The sequence below is a fragment of the Sus scrofa genome, chromosome 14 (genome assembly GCF_054392235.1).
Source record: "Sus scrofa isolate SSC_HxYL_T2T_F1_AM1 chromosome 14, Sscrofa_HxYL_maternal_Yorkshire_Landrace_v2.0, whole genome shotgun sequence".
Classification (NCBI taxonomy): Eukaryota; Metazoa; Chordata; class Mammalia; order Artiodactyla; family Suidae; genus Sus; species Sus scrofa.
In genome coordinates, this window is record NC_139396.1 from 61,892,677 (window position 1) to 61,914,144 (window position 21,468).

The 21,468-nt window shown below is 47.9% G+C and overlaps 1 protein-coding gene across 4 annotated transcripts; it reads left to right on the plus strand.

The window, feature by feature from the left end:
• The first annotated feature begins 6,723 nt into the window (after window positions 1-6,723).
• On the plus strand, window positions 6,724-21,017 carry UNC119B (unc-119 lipid binding chaperone B). Of its 4 annotated transcripts, none has more exons than XR_014826956.1 (5): window positions 6,724-6,991; window positions 10,251-10,364; window positions 14,876-14,990; window positions 15,119-16,304; window positions 16,776-21,017. XR_014826956.1 is itself a non-coding variant. In XM_003132916.7 (5 exons), the coding sequence occupies exons 1-5, from the start codon at window positions 6,748-6,750 to the stop codon at window positions 17,678-17,680; spliced, it is 759 nt and encodes a 252-aa protein (XP_003132964.1). In that variant the 5' UTR covers window positions 6,724-6,747; the 3' UTR covers window positions 17,681-21,017. The 4 variants fall into 4 exon arrangements, 2 of the variants coding, with proteins under 2 accessions (XP_003132964.1, XP_084851763.1); XM_003132916.7 differs by having other exon boundaries at window positions 15,119-15,291; window positions 17,568-21,017; XM_084995637.1 differs by lacking the exon at window positions 15,119-16,304 and having other exon boundaries at window positions 17,568-21,017.
• Window positions 21,018-21,468: the final 451 nt, after the last annotated feature.

Here is a 21,468-nt window from a genome sequence, read left to right on the forward strand (position 1 = left end):
CTCCTGTAATGAGTCTGGGAGTGTTTGTCTTTTGCTTTCCTTTCCACCCGGATGTTTGGTTAAGGGAACAAAGTTTCGTAAAGTGCTACCTGGCCGTTTCAACCAGCGGCGCATTCAAGGAAAAAGTAAATATTTGTTTTGTTTCCACTTTCACTGGAACACCAGGCCATGACTGTCATTTCCAAGGTACCCTGAGCCTGTAGCTGCCTCCCCTCTCAACTTCCAGGACAGCCTGTGGACAGACTAAGCCATGGGACAGTTTTCTCTTTCTCCTTTCCTGGTGTGTTGTCAGTGTTGATGGTGAAAGGGGCAGAAAGAGCAGGAAGGATTCTTTTTTCCTATAATTTATCCATCACATTTTATTTTAATTTTTTTTTATTTTTATTTTTTTGTTGTTGTTGTTGCTATCTCTTGGGCCGCTTCCGCGGCATATGGAGGTTCCCAGGCTAGGGGTCGAATCGGAGCTGTAGCCACCGGCCTACACCAGAGCCACAGCAACGTGGGATCCGAGCCGCGTCTGCGACCTACACCACAGCTCACGGCAACGCCGGATCCTTAACCCACTGAGCAAGGGCAGGGACCGAACCCTCGACCTCATGGTTCCTAGTCGGATTCGTTAACCACTGCGCCACGACGGGAACTCCCATCACATTTTATAACTTAGGAGCATGAAGCTCAAAAATTTTTAGTAATTTACCCCAGGCTAATCAGTAAATGATCAAGCCAGGATTCAAACCCAGTCCTTCTGCAAAGCCCATGTTCCTTCTAAGGCTATAAGAGTAATAATTATAGATATCTTTTATTGAGGCTTTGGAATGGGCCAGGCACAAGGCCAAGTACTTTTACAGATGTTATCTCTGTTTCATCTTCAACAAACCAGTTGGCATTTGGCCTTGAAGAGGTGCAGTGACTTGCCCAAGGCCACACAGCTAGCAAAAGGCCTGGGCTAAGATTTGACACCGGGACTCTCGCTCTTAATCTTCACTCTCTGCTAATGCTGTGTGCTGGGTTTCTTAATCTTCACTCTCCCCTAATGCTGTGTGCTGGGTTTCTTCAGGCAGAAATGGAGGCTGCTGGTTTGGGGAGCTTGGCCTCCTCCCTCCGATATCCCTTGAAGGGTGCTCAGCTCCAAGAATGAAGCCAGTGTTGACAGAGTCTGTTCTCAGGGCTCAAATAAGCCAGGAGGCCCACAGAGCCTCTTTCTTAGCTTGAGCCCACCCATAACTGGAGTTCTTTACTAATTTAGACTTGGCTGTTACTATTTCGAGTAGCTTCGCCTGAGCTGCCAAACAGGGAAGAGACCTGAAGAAGCCCTGCTCGAGGGACTCTGCAGGGAGGGAAATTGTCTGACAAGATCTTGGGCCAAGTGCTGGGGGTTGGGTTAAACCACTCTTGGGTCCAGATCTTAATCTCACTAAGGAAATCAGTCTCCCGGTTGGCTGGAGCCGGTGAGTCGGACCTTTCTCCATACTTAGTACCCCACGCCCGTCCACCCCCAATAGAGGAAGAGAGATGAGTTTTTCCAACATTTACTGGAAAGCTTGTTGCCATAGTAATGGTGAGGGGTCAAGGCAGAATGGAGGTGGAGCTGGCATGCTTCTGCTCTCTAGCAACCTGAGATGGTAGGCACCTCATGGCCGTACTCAGTTTTGTTTATTGATAACCATTTACATTACTAAAAAATTACTACACTTGGGTCTCGTCCTGGCTCTCTTTCCCAGGTCTTCGTAAGGCTTCCAGTTGACTCCATCTGTTGCTTCCTCAAGCCTTGGTCCCCAGTTCAGTTCCTCTCTCCTCTGACTGACGTAACTGTGCTCTTTGGTCACTGCACTGTCCCATCCAGCTCCATGGCTTCTCCCTGCCTAGGATGCCTTCACTTGAGGGGTCCTGAAGAAAGAGATGACTTAAATATATTGCCATAGCAACCATTCATGAGACCCTCTAACTGGTGTCAACAGAGTGCTTTCTGTTGCTATTTTGATCTCCTTTTCACAACAATCCTGGGAAAGATGAATAACTAGCCTGACGTATAAATAAGGAAACATAGAGTTTCCGTCGTGGCTCAGTGGTTAATGAATCCAACTAGGCACCATGAGGTTGCAGGTTCGATCCCTGGCCTCGCTCAGTGGGTTAAGGATCTGGCATGGCAGTGAGCTGTGATGTAGGTCACAGACGCGGCTCGGATCCCACATTGCTGTGGCTGTGGTGTAGGCCGGCGGCTACAGCTCTGATTCGATCCCTAGCCTGGGAACCTCCATATGCCAAGAGAGCGGCCCTAGAAAAGGCAAAAAGACAAAACAAACAAAACAAAGGCTCAGAGGGCATATATGACCTGCCCAAAGTCACATAGCTGGTGAGTGGCAGGGTGAGAACTGGAACTCAACTCCGTCTAACATTACAGTGCTCTTAACATCATGGGGTAATTTTTTTTGGCCATGCTCGTGGCGTGTAGAAGTTCCTGGGGCCAGGGATTGAACTCAGGCCACAGCAGTGACCCAAGCCACTGCAGTAGCAATACTGGACCCTTAACCTACCGTGCCACAAGGGAACTCCTCAATGTACCTTTTTTTTTTTTTTTTTTTTTCCTCGTCTTTTTGCCTTTTCTTGAGCCATTCCCACAGCATATGGAGGCTCCCAGGCTAGGGGTCTAATCGGAGCTGTAGCCACCGGCCTACGCCAGAGCCACAGCAACGCGGGATCCGAGCCGTGTCTGCCACCCACACCATAGCTCATGGTAACTCCGGATCCTTAACTCACTGAGCAAGGCCAGGGATCAAACCCGCAACCTCATGGTTCCTCGTCGGATTTGTTAACGACTGCACCACAATGGGAACTCCTCGATGTACTATTTTTAAGAAAGAACCTTTTGACTGTAGAGAACTGATGAAGATGAGTGAGGGTTACATGGCAGATTATCATTATTCTTTCTCTGAAAAAGAAAGTAACCTTCTAAGACTTGGTGATACAAAATGCATTAAGTACACTAGAAAAAATCATATGGGGTGCAGAAGGTGAAAACTCATCTTTCTTAGTCCTACCTCTTTAATCCCTGGAGGATAATTAATATAGGTGACAGTTTGGTGTGTATCTTTCATTTTATATGTATTTATATATATGTACATACACACGTATTTACATATCTGATGTGCACATGTGCAAGTATTCCTTTAGCATGCCATTAAGGAATTACTGAATTTAGTAGTATCATGCACTGAAAATTTTGAAAGCTCTGCCCTCAACAAGGCTTCGTGAATTTCCACTCACCAGTCTTATGCTGTATGACTTTGGAATATGCCATGAATCCTTTTTGGAAACAGATGGGATATAAATAATAAATTAATGCTTTTAAAAAAGAGCCCTCAGGGAATTCCCTGGTGGCCTACTGGTTAAGGATTCGGCATTGTCACTACAGGGGCTGGGGTTCGATCCCTAGCCCAGGAACTTCCTCATGCCACGGGCATGGCCAAACAAACGAACAGCCCACAGCCAGGGAGAGAAGTGACAGGTACTAGGGAAATTACTAGTTCTCATTTCCTCAGACCACTGGGCCTGCCTTTGGTCTCAGCCATGACTCCCTGATTCGATGGATGCTGCCTTTAGGGGGGGCTGCAGGAAGGAGGATGGGACTACCCGTCTCTAGAAAAAAGCCCTCTGATGTCTTGCTTGCCTTGGCTGCACCAGCTCTGGGCCACACCTGCCTGTGCTGTTTTGAGGCAGACTGCCTGGCTACTCTGGGACTGCCCTTGAAAACAGCCACTGTCACACCTCTTTTAGTGAGTGAGGGAAAAAAACAGCCAAAGGAGAGTGACTTGAAAAGCACCAAGCTGGGGTGAAAGGGAAGCCAGCCTTTCTACTCCAGTCTTCCCACGTCTGGCCCAGGGAGACATTAGGGTTGTTATTTAATGTGGTAAATCTCTATTTTCCTTTTATATGTACTTTTCAAAAAACATTTTTTAAAAAGAGCCTTTTGACATACCTATTCAGAGAGAAGCAGAGGCAGATGGGAGGTTACAGCCCTAATCTCTCCTACTCCTTTTTAAAAAGGTATATACACACAGAAAGACGTATTTCTTTCTTTTTTTGTGTGTTTTCTATTTTCCTAAAGGCATAGTCTTTCCTTTTAACCACAGTTCATAGGTAGTGACCAGATAGAGTACAGGCCCCAACTCCCTTATATGGCAGTATTTATTTACATTTTCTTGAACAGAAAAAAGTGATCAAGTTTGAGTTTGCTTTTAAATTTTAAGAAATAAGAAAGCGGGAGTTTCTGTCATGGTGCAGCAGAAAGGAATCCAACTAGGAACCATGAGGTTGTGGGTTTGATCCCTGGCCTTGTTCAGTGGGTTAAGGATCTGGCATTGCTGTGAGCTGTAGTGTAGGTCGCAGACATGGCTCAGATCTGGTGTTGCTGTGGCTGTGGTGTAGGCCGGTGGCTACAGCTCCTATTCAATCCCTAACCTGGGAACCTCTATATGCTGCAGGTACGGCCCTAAAAAACAAACAAACAAACAAACAAACAAAAAAAGAAAGAAAGAAAGAAAGAAATAATACAGCTACTTTAACTTAGAGTCTGCCTTTCAGATACAGGTCCCAAGTTATTTATTTATTTAAAAGTATACAAGCAGCCCATGATCATTTGCCTATTGTGATTAAGTTTTAGAAGTAGCTCTAAATAGTGTCAGGCGTTCCTTTTGTGGCTCAGCACGTTAAGAACCTGACACAATATCCATGAGGATGTGAGTTTGATCCCTGGCCTTGCTCAGCAGGTTAAGAATCTGGCATTGTGGTTAGATGTGCTATAGGTTGCAGAAGTGCCTTGGATCTGCCATTGCTATGGCTGTGACCTGGGCTGGCAGCTGCAGTTCTGATCCGACCCCTAACCCTGGAATTTCCACATGCCACAGGTGTGGCCCTGAAAAGGTAAATAAATAAGAAATAGTGTCAAAAGTTAATATATCCCTTTAGTAGTTTCCAATACTCTTCTCCTCAAAGAGAACCTATCTTAACACTTCAGTGTATATCCAAACTCCTTCCTTTGCAGTTATGAATACAAATATTCACATACTGTAAAATTTTGAACAAATGGGATTATGTGCCTTGTTCCCCCCCACTTAATCTATCTTTGAGATCTCTCCATACTAATACATAGAGATCAAGCTCATTCCTTGTAACAGCTGCATAACATAAATGAATGCAACTGTAATTTATTGTAAGTTTTCAACATTACGAATGGCCATAATGGTCCTATAGCAAACATGTGGTCCTATAGCAAACATCTTTGTGCATACATGTAGGCTATGTGGAATTCCAGGTAAAGGGATCAAAACGTTTCTTATCATCCCTAAAAAGAGAAAAGGTGGGGTTCAGGTAACTCTAGTCCTGGTGGTCTGAGAACAAAGGTTCAGTGAGCAAGAGATTGTAGGAAATGGCTTCATGCTAACCCCTCACCCCTACCTTGGACATTAACAATCAAGTAGAATATTAAGGGTTCTGGAAATTCTTCAGTAACCACTCATTGCTGAATAGTTTAAAAAGAATTGTCTGCAAAGGGTAGGACTTTAATTCTTTGTACACATCTTCAAATTTCCCTGAACTGTTTGAGAAATCCCACCCGGGTGGTAATCTCTCAAAGTCAGGTCAGCAATTAGATAGGAACTTGCTCACATACTGTACCACCAGGCTAGGCGACTGAGATGGAGTCAGGATTGGATTTTGTCCAGGAACAAGGCGAGGCCTGTCAGCCCCTCCCAAACCCCTCATATCGGGTGAGAGGGACCCAGCAAGGCCTGCACAAATCAAGCCTTTGAGGCTGACCCAGGGAAGAGGGTGGGGTTTCACTTTGGCCTGAGACTGGCTGAGGGTGACCTAGCAGACACACTTTGCATCAGCGAGGCCCAGGCCTCCCACACAGAAGAGTATGGATCCAGAATCTCTAGAGAAGGAGCCACTTGGGGTGTAAGAGGGCAGTGTCCTCCCTCCTCCCACTCACCTCCTCCAGTTGTTGAAATCATGGTTAATTTTCAAGGCTCAGGTGCAGATGTCAGCCCTGAAGCTTTCCTTCATGCCCCAGACCCCTCCTGTGTACTTTGGCAGCACCTCTGCTGCAGCAATTAGCAGTCTGGTTTGGCCTCTGGTTCATTCATACTTACTGGGCTGGTCAAGAGGAAGGGGCATCTGATGAATTATGTACTTTGCAGCCTTTCCCAACAAAGTGGGAGCTCCATAGTGAAGCGATGTACAGGTCTTCCTTCACACATTCATTTAATCGTTATTGAGCACTTACCATGTGTCAGGCATTAGCTAGACTACCCAAATACAGTGATGAACAAGGCGGACCCAAGCCTTGCCCTCTCTCCTATTCTTATATTCCCTGCAGCCCAGACCAGTGTCTAGCCCAAAGCCTGGCACAGCAGCGTTTAGGAATGGCAATCTCGTTGGAAAGCTGCCTTTGCATAGCAAGCACTGTCAACTTACCTTCTAGGCTACAGATGAACAAACACTTTCTCAAGATGCCATGTTTACATCTTATATGACGGAAAGTCATTTGACTGTACGAAATACTTTTTTAAACATTCGAGGAGATCTGGAGTACTAAGGTACCAGCCACCTGGCTTGACCAACGCGGGCGAGAAGGCGGTGGCGACACCGCCCGCAGACCCCGCCCCGGCCCCGCCCCCGGCCCCGCCCCGCCCCCGCTCTCCATAGTTACGGCGCTGCGGAGGTGGCGGCCATCTTGGCGGCGGAGCGATGAGTGGGTCATACTCGAAGGCTGCGGCCGTGGGGTCCGCGGCTGGGCCCGGGGGGCTAGTGGCTGGCAAGGAAGAGAAAAAGAAGGCGGGCGGCGGCGTCCTGAATCGGCTCAAGGCGCGGCGGCAGGCACCCCACCACGCGGCCGACGACGGCATCGGGGCTGTGGTCACGGAGCAGGAGCTGCTGGCTCTGGACACCATCCGGCCCGACCACGTCCTGCGCCTCAGCCGGGTCACCGAGAGTGAGTGCAGGGCCGGCCGCGCCCTCCCCTCGTGTCAGGCCCCGGGCCCCTTGTAGGCTTCGGCGGAGCCGGCCGCTGGCCGCTCGCCCAGCCGCCGGGGGTCCACCCAAGCGCCCCCGACCGGCCAGGCCGCGCTGCCCACTGCTCCGCCCGGCTGGGTCTTCGCTGCCCACCCTCAACTAGACCTGATTGGGAGGGGTTTTCCTTGAGCTTGTTCTCCCCCGAGTCCCGCCATGCCAGGCTTCCCCGTGGCCGGCCCCTCAGCTGGATCTGTTTGGGTAGGGAGCCCCCTTAGCTTCCTGACCCTGGTAGGTGCGCCCCTGTCCCCCAGCTATCAGTGAAGTTCCTGTTCAGCTAGTCCGCCTCAACCTGACTGCTGCCAGCTTCTGCAGCCCTCTGCCAGTCCAGACCCCTACCTGCTTTCTCTACCTTTCTCTCCACTCCGGGCCCCTGACAGCCCCTCCCTCCTTTCCAGCCTGCCTTTGGCCCCCTACCTCTTTGCGTCCCAAGCGTTGCCCCTTTGTGTGCAGATGGGTTCTTCCTTCCTCAAATATATTGCTGTGGCATTTCATGCAAATTTAAAACTGCCGCATAAAATAAAGTTTCAGTTTACTTACAAAATCCAAAATGTGAATCCTGCTTTTGACACTTATTCTAGTAAATTAAGATGTCAGGATGTCGGAAATGTGTTTCTTGAATAAAATGCAACCATCCTACACCTTTTCATTGGTAGAAGGGAAGAAATATATAACCCACCTTCTGTCCTGGCTCTCCTCTCTTTTTCTGTTCTCTTCCAGGTCAAGCCCTGACTTGGATGCCTTTTCTCTTGCTACTCTTTCTCCCTAAAAGAGTTTGCAGTCGGTTGGTTAGACCCTGTTTGCCCAGCCCATCCACCCTCTCCTCCAGACTTATAGCCCTGAAGCACTAGTGCTTCCTTGATGGATTATGGCTGCCGTCCTGTCATTTGCTGAGTTGCTTTAGTCCACAGGCCAGGGGCGCTCAGGTGTACCTCAGGGAGCCAGAGGCCACGCCAGTGATTTGAGGATGGCAGTTTGGGGAGCTGGGCCTTGGTCCAGCCTGGATGAAAGGGAATTCCCATCTCCTAAACTAGTTTTAATTGATTTTAGATATGTTCGTTACCTCCATTTTCCATCACTACATGGGTTGGGACTGTCCTTTGCATCCCTGAATATATCTTTAGAAGGTCTTGCTATTCTGTTTCATTGACACATTGTGAAGAAGCTGCTTCTGTTCTGACCCAGTTTTCATTTGGGGCTCTGAAGTCTCTGAAATGCTCATCACCTCACCTTTCTTACCTCATGCTTTCCCCTGATATCAAAGGTGAACTAGGCCACTATTCACCCACCCCCGCCCCCCACCTCTCCTTGGCATATGGAGTTCCCAGGCCACACAGTTGTGACCTATGCTGCAGCTGCAGCTACGCTGGATCCTTAACCCGTTGTACCAGGCCAGGGATCGAACTTTAGTACCAGCACTCCAGAGACACCTTCAGTCCTGTTGCAATAGGCCACCTTAATGTCTGACCCTAAGCAGCATTCTGGCAGGGGTGGGGTGGGGGTGGGGGGCACTCAGGTCCTAAAAAGGAACTTGAGATTGGTCTTATTGCTCAAACCCACCTCAGAAGCTTATTGGAGAAAGTCACAAGTCAGCTTGGTGACCTCTGGATTTTGTTACTTTTTTTTTTTTCTTTTGCTATTTTAGGGCCTCACCCATGGCATATGGAGGTTCCCAGGCTAGGGGTCAAATTAGAGCTGTAGCTGCTGGCCTACGTCACAGCCACAGCAACTCCAAGCCGTATCTGCAACCTTCACCACAGCTCACAGCAATGCCAGATCCTTAACCCACTGAGTGAGGTCAGGGATTGAACCTGCATCCTCATGGATCCTAGTCGGGTTGGTTAAACTACTGAGCCATAAAAGGAACTCCTTTATTACTCTTCTTAAAGTCTGTTCTATTTAGCAGGTTATTTATTGAGTACCCTTTAAAGATGCAGAGCCAACTTCAGCACTTTGGGGAGTTACAGAATAATCAGTGGCTCTCAAGTTTGTCATCTTATTGGAGAGAGAGTTTGTAAAACATGAAACAGGAGTTCCCATGGTGGCTCAGCGGAAATAAATCTCACTAGCATCCATGAGGACACAGTTTGGTCCCTGGCCTTGCTCAGTGGGTTAAGGATCCAGTGTTGCCATGAGCTGTGGTGTAGGTCACAGACATAGTTTAGATCTGGCGTTGCTGTGACTGTGACGTAGGCCAGTGGCTATAGCTCCGATTCGACCCCTAGCCTGGGAACCTCCATATGCCACAGGTGCAGCCCTAAAAAGACCCCCCCCCAAAAAAAAGTAAAACATGAAACAACTAACATAAGCAGGCAATATAAGATAAAGTGTCAGAGTGAGTTGTGGAGAAGATACCCTCAGGAGTCATAGCAGAAAGAAAGCAATGACATTTGCTATGATCAGTACTGTATCGATTAGCTGATCAGGTTGTTGTAGGCTCTACCTCACTTTGGCCTCTTGCACCCACCTCTGCCCATCACATCTGTCTTGCCACCTGTGTAGGTATGGCCTACCACCTGATTTTGTGCAGCCTACAAGCTAAGAATGGTTTTTACCTTTTTAAATGGTTGGAAAAAACGTATCTTGGGAAACATGGGTATGTAAAATTCTTCAGTGTCCATAGTTTAATGGAATACAACCATGCTGATTGATTTGTGTGTTTGTGGCTGCTATAGTCACGCGGTTGAGTAGTTGGGATAGTGATTGTGAGCTCAAAGCTAAATTATTCATGATCTGGCCCTTTATAGAAAAAGTTTGCGTATCTCCGCTTTGTGACACAGTCAACAAACATGCACTATATTAGCTGTTAGACCAGGATAAATGTTTTAACTGGATTTCCCAAAAAATTCTACCTCGTTGTGACATCCAAGTTGATAGACCATGAAAGGTTTGAAGGCCATTTTTGAAGTGTTTCCAAAGGAATCCCCTTTTACAATCCCTCTTTCTAAAATGTTACCATAATCTTTCATCTACACCAAGTCCATGCACTTTTTTTTCTCTCTTGAATTCCCTAATTCTCTCCACACAACTTTTGTTTATAACTTAAGAAGCAGCTTCGGGGTGTATTTTAAAGTAAATTGTGTAAGAAAAAACCCTGAGTTTGCTTAAAAACTTGAGAAAGAAATGGTAGGATCGTTTTGGATGATTATTTAACAGCATTGATCTCTCATTCTCATTTTCAGATTATTTATGCAAACCTGAAGACAACGTCTACGGTATTGATTTCACCCGCTTCAAAATTCGAGATTTGGAGACAGGGACAGTGCTTTTTGAGATTGCCAAACCTTGTGTTTCAGGTAGGCCTCAGGATGGTAGTGGTCACTTGACTGTTGGAGTGGAAGATCTTTGTGGCTTGGATTTCTGTGTGCCTTTGCATCCTGTGTCCCCGAATCCCACTCCCAGTGCCTCATCCTGAAATCTGGCCTGAGGGCATTCTGGCTTGAAGCTGTGTTGAGAGGCTGCTGTTTGTTGAGTATACTCTGCTGGTTACTGCCTTCCACATCTTTCTCTTTACATCAGCTCATGTAATCCTCACACCTCTGTGAGGAGTCATTTGGCCTCATTTTACAGATTGAGATCGAGAATTTCCAAGTGACTTTCCTAAGGTCCTGTGCTCTTTCCTTTTACCATATCACCTTTCAGGGAAGGAATCCTTGAAACTAAACTCAATGAGGCGAGCCTACCTGAGCCTTGAGTCCCAGGGACACTCTGGAAGGGTGATAAGGCTTGTAGTCCAGATCATGAGGCAGTGTCTTCTCATGCTCTTTCCTTTAAATAATGTCTCAGGTTTCCCAGTAAGTCCTAGTTTGGAATTTAATCAACACCATTTTTCTGGATGAACAGAGGCCCAGACCTGTGAACTCATCTACTTAGGACTCCTTATGTTAGCTTGAATGGACACTTCCTGTGCTTGTGATGCAGTTCCAGGGTGATTCATTTCTGGCCAGGGGACCACATGTAGGTTGGAGCTCATCATTGGAGATGGAGCACCCCCTGGAGTTAGTTCTTAGAACACAAGCCCAGATAATCCTGCAGAGTATCATCCATGGTCTGTTAATGACTTTTATTTTTTTTATTTAAAAAAATTTTTTTTGCCTTCTCTGGGGCCGCTCCCACAGCACATGGAGGTTCCCAGGCCAGGGGTCCATTCAGAGCTGCAGACGCTGGCCTACGCCAGAGCCACAGCAACGTAGGATCCGAGCCGCATTCGAGACCAACACCACAGCCTACAGCAACACCGGATCCTCAACCCACCGAGTGAGGCCAGGGATCAAACCCGCAACCTCATGGCCCCTAGTCGGATTCACCAATCACTGCGCCATGACGGAACTCCTGTTAATGACTTTTAATTCCATCCAGTCTTTACCTTTAAGGAGCTCGATTTACTAAAAATACACTCACACTGAATCACTGCCCTCCTGCAGCACTTGTTCTGATGAGTTCAAATTCTTGAGGAGATTTGTCTGATTCCTTTTGAATCCCATTGTGGGAGCCAGGGGTCTAGAATCTTTGGCTTTGAACCCTACTCAGTCTGGCTGCCAGGTGCTCTCGGGCTTGTCACAAGCAAAGATGTTTGATGCTAAAAAAAGACTCCTCTTGTGTTGCATCTTTGTTCAGCCTAGACCTGTTCAAAATATCCTTTCTGGACCCTGGGTGGCCACTAAAGAGGGCGCTAACTCCTTGTTCACATCAGAATGGTTTTCTGATGCATTTACAATTTTTCATTCCTGGGTTCTGGTTATGGGATGGACTAGACCAGAGCCCATTGTTACCCCTGTGGACCCTTACTCAAGTCCCACACATTGGTTCATGGCCCAGCTGCTTCCCCCTTTCCCAGGTGGCTGGAGTGTTGGGCCTGGTACGGCCTGGAATAGACCTTAGTCCAAGGCAGTGCAGTACCCCAAGGATATAGGTCAGTGTCTTCCATTTATTTATTTATGTATTCATTCATTCATTTTGCTTTTTGTCTTATTAGGGCCGCACCTGTGGCATATGGAGGTTCCCAGGCTACGGTCTAATCGGCCTACACTACAACCACAGCAATGTCAGATCCCAGCTGCATCTGTGACCTATACCACAGCTCACGGCAATGCCAGATCCTTAATCCACTGAGCGAGGCCAGGGATCGAACCCGCAACCTCATAGTTCCTAGTTGGTTTCATTTCTGCTGTGCCACTACAGGAACTCCAGTGTCTTCCATTTAAAGAGCAAAATTAGGAGTTCCCTAGAGTTCCCGTCGTGGCACAGTGGTTAAGGAGTCCGACTAGGAACCATGAGGTTGTGGGTTCGATCCCTGGCCTTGCTCAGTGGGTTAAGGATCCGGCATTGCCATGAGCTGTGGTGTAGGTCGCAGACGTGGCTTAGATCCTGCGTTCCTGTGGCGTAGGCCAGTGGCTACAGCTCCAATTAGACCCCTAGCCTGGGAACCTCTATATGCCGTGGGAAGTGGCTCTAGAAAAGACAAAAAAAAAAAAAGGAATTCCCTTCATGGCTTAGTGTCAACAAACCCAACTAGGATCCATGAGGATGCGGGTTCGATCCCTGGTCTTTCGCAGTGGGTTAAGGATCCGGCATTGCCATGAGCTGTGGTGTAGGTCACAGATGTGGCTCAGATCCAGTGTTGCTATGGCTGTGGCATAGGCCGGCAGCTGTAGCTCTGATTCAGCTCCTAGCTTGGGAACTTCCATATGCCGAGGGTGCGGGCCTAAAAAGCAAAAAACAAAACAAAACAAAAAAACAGAGAAAAATTATTTCTAGGAGTCTGTCTTGGCTACTTGTCCGAAATTTTTGCATTCTTTGAAGGTGCCTTTTGATTATCTTCAATTTTGGTAGTCTGATTCTTTTGGTTAGAGGTAAGCACCTTAGCTTGGTCAGCAGCAGATCTAGTCTGTATAACACAGACCACATCAGGGGCCTAGTACCCTACTTGTGTTTCAGGCTTCACCATTAAGATTCAACCCAAGGCCCTCCCCTGACCCCCTTGGTCCCTGCCAATGACATAAAAGGCAAATAGCTCAGTGCTTAAGAATAGGACTCAGAGTTCCTGTTGTGATACAGTGGAAACGAATCCAACTAGTATCCATGAGGATGGGGATTAAATCCCTGGCCTCACTCAGTGTGTCAGGGATCCAGTACTGCCTCGAGCTCTGGTATAGGTCACAGGCTTGGCTTGGATCCTGAGTTACTGTGGCTGTGACATAGGCTGGAAGCTGTAGCTCAGATTTGACCCCTAGCCTGCCTGGGAACCTCCATATGCCATAGGTGAGTCCCTAAAAAGAAAAAAAAAAGTCTGATAGAGTCTCATAGACTTGGATTCACATCCCTTGAGTCTGATAGACTTGGATTTACATCCCTTCTCACTCCATCTAGTAAAGGCACACCTCATTTTATTGTGCTTTGCTTTACCATGCTTCACAGATACTTATTTTTTTCTTTTTCTTTTTTTTTTTACAAACCGAAGGTTTGTGGCAACTTTTCATTGAATAAGTTTATTGGCTCCATTTTTTTCAACAGCATTAAAATTTTTTTTTGCCTTGCACAGTGGGTTGAGGATCTGGTGTTGCCATACGCTGTGGTATAGGTCGCAGAGGCAGCTCGGATCCCACATTGCTGTGGCTGTGGTGTAGGCTGGTGGCTACAGCTCCAATTGGACCCTTAGCCTGGGGATTTCCATGTGCCACAGGTGCAGCTCTAAAAAGACAAAAAAAGAAAAAAAAATTTTATTGGAATATAGTTGATTAATAATGTTGTATTAGTTTCTGGTGTATGCAAAGTGATCCAGTTGCACTTTTTTTGTTTTTTTATGGTTTACTACAGGATATTGAATGCAGCAGCATTATTTTTGAATTAAGTCATGTACATTGTTTTTCAGTTTTTTTTTTCTTTTTTACAGCTGCACATGCAGCATGTGGAAGTTCCTGGGCTAGGGGTCAAATCAGAACTGCAGGTGCCGGCCTATACCACAGCCATAGCAACAACAGATCCAAGCCACATCTGCAACCCATGCCATAGCTTGCGGCAACACTGGATCCTTAGCCCACTGATCAAGGCCAGGGATCCTTGCATCTTCACAGACGCTATGATGGGTCCTTAACCCACTGAGCCACACTGGGAACTCCCTCTTTTAAAATTTATTAAGAAAATTTTTGGAGTTCTTTTGCAGATCAGTAGGATGGGGAATCCAGTGTTGTCACTGCAGTGGCTCGGGTTGCTGCTGACATGGGTTTGATCCCTGGCCTGGGAACTTCCACAGACAATGGGTATGGCCAAAAAAAAAAAAAGGAAACAATTAAAAAACATTTTTTCTGCCATATCCATGGCATGCAGAAGTTCCCTGGTTGAAGACTGATCTTGAGCCATAGCGGCGACAACACTGGGTCCTTAACCCACTGTGCCACCAGGGAATGCCTAGTGTTTTTTAGACATAATGCTATTGCACATTCAGTAGTGTAAAAAGAATTTTTATATGCTCTGGGAAACCAAAAAATTCTTGTGACTTGCTTTATGGTGGTCGTCTGGAACCAAAAGGGCAATATCCCCAAGGTCTGCCTATATTTCGGGGACTTTGGATGTGTTAGCTCACTTCTCCAAGCTTGAGCTTCTGGGAGTGAGAAATGGAGATGAGATGGAGACAACACCTACAGTGTTACTGTGAGGTTTCTGTGAGGCATTTAGCCCAGGGCTTGGCATCACGGCAGGTGCACAGTGAGTCTGGGCCACCCTGCTGTCGGTATCTGTCAGTGTTGATACTGCTGCTTGGTTGTGCTGTCTGCGGAGATGGTGCACCCAGCTTCCTGTGCTCTTTCAGACCAGGAGGAGGAGGAGGAGGAGGAGGCAGGTGGAGATGTGGATGTCAGTGCAGGCCGCTTTGTCCGCTATCAGTTCACACCGGCATTTCTCCGCCTTCGGACCGTCGGGGCCACGTGAGTACTAGCATTTCCTGAGGGGAGAGCTATCTTCTTCACAGGGAAGAATCTTCCTCAGGTGGGTTTGGGTTTGGCTTTAGAGGAGGGAGGAGGCAAAGTTGGGCTCACAGAGATTTATTTCCCAGGGTGGAGTTCACGGTGGGAGACAAACCTGTGTCAAACTTCCGGATGATTGAACGGCACTATTTCCGGGAACGCCTGCTGAAAAACTTTGATTTTGATTTTGGCTTCTGCATCCCCAGCAGTAGGAACACGTGTGAACACATCTATGAGTTCCCCCAGCTTTCTGAGGATGTCAGTATGTATCCCCTTTTACAGCATTCTAGATTCTTTGGGCTAGAAGAACAGACCTTGAAATCCGTCTGGTCCAATGGCCTCATTTTGCAGAGGAGGGAAATAGTGACCTGAGGCGTCTCTAGTCATTTGGCCTCAGGTTTCCTGTTGCTCCTGTCTCATGTTTGAAACCCTGACTGCCTGCATGGGAGCACGGAAGGCTTTAATAACACAGGCCAGCCTTTTTAGATGCTTACTGTGGGGAGGGAGTGGCTGTGGGGGATAAGAGGAGGCCCCTGATAATCCCTGGGTGCCTTGCTGCCCGCTGTCAGTCACAGATTCCCTGTGTTCTAGTCACCGCTCCTGCTCTACACTCTGCTAGTCCTTTGCTTTTTCCTTAATCAGAACTACATGTGCAACTGTGGGCCAAGCAGAATTCTAGGTCTGAGGACCACCTCTTTCAGATTTCCTGCAAGTAGAAGGTTAATTAGATAAACTGTTAGAATAGATCCAGCAGGAAATAGAAAGCTGTTAGAGGTTTTGGAGCAGAAGGAGTGACTTGATGGAAGCAGTGTTTTAGGAAGAGGGATTCTCTAGCTCTGAGGAGAACTGGGGAAGGCACCAGAGGGGAAAGGTTGTGTAGAGGAGGAGTTGGACTTGTTTTTTGGCTGCACCCATGCCATGTGGAAATTCCTGGTGGGCCAGGGATGGAATCTGAGCCTCAGCAGCAACAACACCAGATCCTGAACCTGCTGAGCCACAGAGGAACACCTTTTTTTTTTTTTTTTCCATATGGATTTAATGATAGAAGACAACTTTCTCGGTTCTCATGGTTTTGGTCTGGCTCTCACATTGGCACCTCCCATGTGTGATTAGGGAAATTTGTTCCAGAGCAATGAGCATGTGAGTGGACTCCTGAGAATAGTGGCGGAGTTTAGTTGGATTATGGGGAAGTGTCTACATACTCCAATTTTCTCAGAATCCCAAGTCCTTAAAATTTTCTGACAAGTGTTCTTGTGTGCATATGGAAGTTCCCAGGCTAAGCATTGAATCAGAGCTACAGCTGCTGGCCCACAGCACAGCCACGTGGGACCAAGCTGTGTCTGCAGCCTACGCTACAGGTCATGGCAACATTGGATCCTTATACCCACTGAGCAAGGCCAAGGATCGAACCCAAATCCTCATGGATACCAGTCAGGTTTATAACCTGACGAGCCACAACAGGAACTCTGATTTTAAATTTTTATCTAAACCCATATAACTTTTCTTCTTGAAACCAAATAAGCTAAAAGAGTGTGGGGGTCAGTACTCCAGATAGAAGCTAAATAACTTTGGTCTGGGTAGGTTCAAAGGACTGAAAACTATCAGTTCACCTTTTGAGAAGTGTGGTCAGCAATAGCATTTCCTCCGGAGGACACAGCATGTAATCTTTTTTTTTTTTTTTTTTTTTTTTTTTTTTTTAATTTTGTCTTTTCTAGGGCCGTACCAGCGGCATTCGGAGGTTCCCAGGCTAGGGGTCTAATTGGAGCTGTAGCCACCGGCCTACGCCAGAGCCACAGCAACGCCAGATCCGAGCCAAGTCTGCAACCTACGCCACAGCTCATGGCAATGCTGGATCCTTAACTCACTGAGGGCGAGACCAGGGATCGAACTTGCAACCTCATGGTTCGTAGTTGGATTCGTTAACCACCGAGCCATGGCGTGAACTCCCCAGCAGCATGTAATCATTAACTGAGAACTGACCAGAGGTAGTGACTCTCAGTTCTCTTGACTCTCCAGTCATGGTTAAAGAGGTCGGGGCAACTGCCTGAACAGAAGTTTCAATCTGGATCCCAAGACAAGCTTACCTTTTGCTGGCTCCTTTGTAAGTTAATACCTGATCATCCCTGGAGAAGCCCTCTGGCCCTGTGTCCATGGGAAGCAGGTGCAGCAAGGCACAGCTCTCTGAGTTTAGACCAGAATGTCTGGAGGTGGGGAGCAGACTACTGAGTAAACAGGCTGCTGTGGTGCATGTTGGCAAGTGGGTGAGCACCAGGCTGCTGACGGCCACTTAGGTCAGGTCACAGAGCGGGTGGCATCCTTCTGTTGAAGTGGATAGCATGGTCAGTTTGGGGCCTCTGTGGTCCCCAGTTCTCCCCAGCTCTCAAGGCCCTGGCTCCCTGACCTCATTCTGATGTATACTCACATTTTCAGGAAGGCCGGATTAAGAATTTTAGAAGGGGTGTTGAGTTTTTTTCCCATCCAGTCCACAGGGCAGACTCACACATAAGTCTTTGCTTTTTCCCTTTTCCCGACTTGCAGTTCGTCTGATGATTGAAAATCCCTATGAGACCCGTTCTGACAGCTTCTACTTTGTCGACAACAAGCTGATAATGCACAACAAGGCTGACTATGCCTATAACGGAGGCCAGTAGCTTCAGCAGGAGCAGACGGGGAGGTGCTTTGCTGTGGCCCGAATCCCTGGCACCCAGAGGTGGTTGAAGCTGCTGTCGACACACACCTAGACCTGGCCCCAGGGTGCCGAGGCTGGGATGGCAGTTTCTTGTGCTCCAAAAGAGATGCCAAGCAGTGCTGTGTTTCCTTCCCCAGTTCTTTTCTTCCCTTTTCCCCTGCCCCTTAGGTTGCAGAGGTACTATGGTAAAACTTAGGATAAGACTCCTGGAATCCAGATTAAAAAAGGAAGTTTATTTTCATGCCCTCATGGCTCCTCCTGATTGTGCTGGCGAGCCTGGGTCTTGGGGACACTGTGAGGAGCTGAGACCCACCCGCCTTACCTGCGAGGTTGCCATCAGCACCCTCTGACCTCAGCCTGTGCTTAGTCCTAAACTGGCTGGAGAGAAGCCCGAGGGGGTAGAGGGAAGGAGTGGTGTGGGAGTCGAGGCATTAGACGGGCAAGGCTGCCAAAGTGATGGAGCCCTGGCCACAGAGGCCGCTTCTCTGACTTCCAGGATCCTCAGCTGGTGCTCCCTGGGCTCTGCTGAGGTTTCAGCCTGCCAGTGCCTTCCTGTTCTCCTTCTGGAGGAAAGATGAGCTTGCTCTGCTTCTCCTGGCGTCTCTCCTGAAATAGAATGTAGCAGTTTTGCTCTTAGAACTGTAGTATCTCTGGAGGCCAGGGCAGGTCTCATTGTATTTTGGTATTTTATTTCCAGGCTTCTTTGGGGGAGGTTTTATAGAATGTCAGGGCTGTTCCTTGCGTATGTGATGTGCGGCTGGACTTCTGATTGTATTCATCAGGCTCCTGGGGCTAACCTGGCCCTATCTGCTTTTGTACTGAAGTTGTTCCAGGAACCATCCTGGCAGGTCAGACCTAAGTCGTGCATGTTCTCTTCTCTCACACTGCCAGCTGGAGGGATTTAGGGTATTGTGAAAGAGGGAGAGCAGCTGAGACGGCCTGTCAGGGAGCTGTGTCCTCAAACACACTTCCTTGCACATCCCTCAGCCCCTTACTGGATAGACCCCTCAGCTTAGCTCCCTACAGTTGCCTGACTGTGTTGGTGGATATGGGTGCACAGCCCAAATTCCTGACCATTTGATAAAATTGTTGCCAAGATTTAGCACTAATAGGTCATGGTAGGAAGGGCTCAGGTATGTCGTGTCTGTGACCGCAGAGCCATCTCCCTAGGTGCTTGAGAGAAAGGCCGGGTGGGGCCAGGGGGAGAAGGGCCAGTGCTTTGCCACAGAACCCCCCCCCCCCCCGACTGCATTCCCTGACCAGTATTTCTCCCTGCTTGGACTTTCAGGCATGGGTGGCCTTGAACCTTTGTCCAGTGCTCTGTGCCAGGCCAGAGTCTGGGCAGTGTCAAATGTTGTTTCTCAGTGAGAAACACTGAGAAAACCCTGTTTAGCCCTGTACACTGGCACTGGACCTGACCCCTGAGGGCGGGAGAGCCCGGGCTTCCAGCAAGGTAGGTTACTCATCCCCAGACCGGGGGAATCCTGGAACTGGAGTCGGCTGCACATCCTGGTGCCTTAGGCATGGCTCCATCCCATATGCTGCCGGACAGATATCAGCACTGCCTCTTTACCTTCTCTCTCACTGGGGCTCCTCCAGCAGATTTGTGTTTATTGAGCTTCTCTGTGACAGAAGCCCAGTGGAGAGAGTTGCTACTATTTGATATTGAATTTTTATCTAGGACGTGGTTTCTGGAGCTGCCCAGAACTCTTCCAAGAGCATGTCTTTGGAACATGTCCCAGGGCAGACCAAGTCTTGTAGGCTAGTGGGCTGTCCCTTATCTGGGAGGCGGGCCAGAGGGCAGAGGAAGCAGGCCTTCTGGCTTGAGTAGTGCTGTATCCTCTTCCCCAGAGCTTGCCTGAGCCTCACTGGGGACCATCTTGAGGCCGAGTGCTCAGCCTGTGCCCAGCGGTCTAGGGATTTGCCGTCTTCTGCTCCTGAAGGCCTGGGGTTCTGCACTTGGTTCTCTGGATTCTTGTATCTAGCATCTCAGGAAATTTGGGGAAGCATTGCCACTTGGGTGTCAACCAGGGTCTGAAATTTCAAGCTTTTGTACCTGAACTTGGGGGAGAATTGGAAGTCATACTTTCTCTGAAAGTAGCTGAACTCATCAGAAGTTGAATCAGAAGGCCATGTTGTGAAGGCATCTGGAGCGTTCATAGCAGTTACCTTGTGGGTAATACAGTAGGGGGAAAAAACCTACCTGCCTGGGGAGACCATGCCCCTCTGTTCAAAGCTGGCACCTGAGAGGCAGCTCCTGGAGGGGACACATTCCAGCAGACTGGCGGCCCAGCTGGTGCTGGGAGCCTGCCGCCTGCACCCGTTTCTCTCCTCTCTTGCTCCTGTCCCCCGGCCCTGGAATCTCCTGGCAGAGCGCCTCTCTTTTCCTGTGGAGCCTTTGAGCTAAGATGCCCTTTTAGCTTCTGCAAAGGTGATCCTGGTTTATCTCATTCTGTGTTTTTAAAAGTATACAGAGGAAATAACTGAGAGTAGTTCTTGGATAAAGTAGGTCGTCCATTCTCATATGTCAGGTTTGCAGGAAAGTGGTTTTCAGGGGCACACAGGACTCCTGAAGACACTCACAGTCTTTGGGCATCCAATTCTCAAATGGGGTGGTGATCTGGGATGTGGGGGCTATCCGGAGACTGGAAATGTGTGATCTGGCAGAAGCTGGGGGTCTTCGACTTGTTTTTTTTAGTTGAAGTGGAACTCGTTTCTGGAATGGACTCAATAGGCTGTGTCTGATGCACACATTGGGTGACTCTTAGCGTGTCTTGGTAGGCCCCCAGTGTACTCTTTTTTTTTTTTTTTTCTTCTGTAAAGTCACCTTCTTGTGGCTGTTGTCACTCTGACATCAGTGAGGTTGGGGGAACAGGACAGTCCTCAGAGTCACAGCACAGATTTGCTGCCTGTGTGTGAGGACCCTTGATTCAGAAGGTGCTGCTTGCTGTGCCTGATGTAGGAACTTGATTATTTCATCATCATGTTACTCACGGTCTGTTGCAGAGCATCTTAGGCAAAGGAAGGATCTGGTAGAGGTGGATCTACCCCTTGTTGTACAAAGGATCATGTAAAGTCATTGAACTTGTGAAAGTCTATTTTTTTTCCCTGTAAATCTATTTTTCACAGAATTTAAGAAACGTGAATGACCTGATCTTTCCTTCCTCCCCTTTCTCCTTCACCTAAAATCCTCATTCCAGTTTGTATTGTCTTTGTGTCCAAAGTAAACTAGGTGACTTATTTGTATAAAATGTTATTTTGCCACAAGAGACAGTAATAAAAGAAAGATTTTCACAGTATGTGTACCCTCTTTTGTCTCCTGACTGGGCCTCTTGTGTCTCAGGGTGGGGCAGGGGAGAAGTGGGAAGCAGGTATGGAGTGGGGGTGGGCTCCGCGTTTCTTTAAGTGGGCTTTCTGTAAGTATTGGTTTAATGAGTATAGCTGGTTTCTAGGGTGACTAAGGTACAGTATTGTGCTTTAGGTTTAATATCTTTTGTTTTACATTTTGCTGGACTGCTTTGAGAATTAAAGTTTTATATACATGCTTTAAAGTTAGGTTCATTAAGGTGTGTTTTATTTGCCTTTTTTTTTTTTTTTTTTTTTTCTTTTTCTAGGGCCGCACCTGTGGCATATGGAGATTCCCAGGCTAGGGGTCTAATCAGAGCTAAGGTTGCCAGCCTACCCCTCAGCCACAGCAGTGCAGGACTCAAGCTGTGTCTGTGACCTACACCACAGCTTACGGCAATGATG

What these genes read in the sequence shown, in the direction of transcription:
- UNC119B (XM_003132916.7), top strand. Translation starts at nt 6,748, where the DNA reads ATGAGTGGGTCATACTCGAAGGCTGCGGCCGTGGGGTCCGCGGCTGGG. An exon ending in CCTCAGCCGGGTCACCGAGA is followed by an intron (nt 6,992 to 10,250) that starts GTGAGTGCAGGG and finishes TCTCATTTTCAG; the next exon opens with ATTATTTATGCAAACCTGAA. An exon ending in TGCCAAACCTTGTGTTTCAG is followed by an intron (nt 10,365 to 14,875) that starts GTAGGCCTCAGG and finishes GTGCTCTTTCAG; the next exon opens with ACCAGGAGGAGGAGGAGGAG.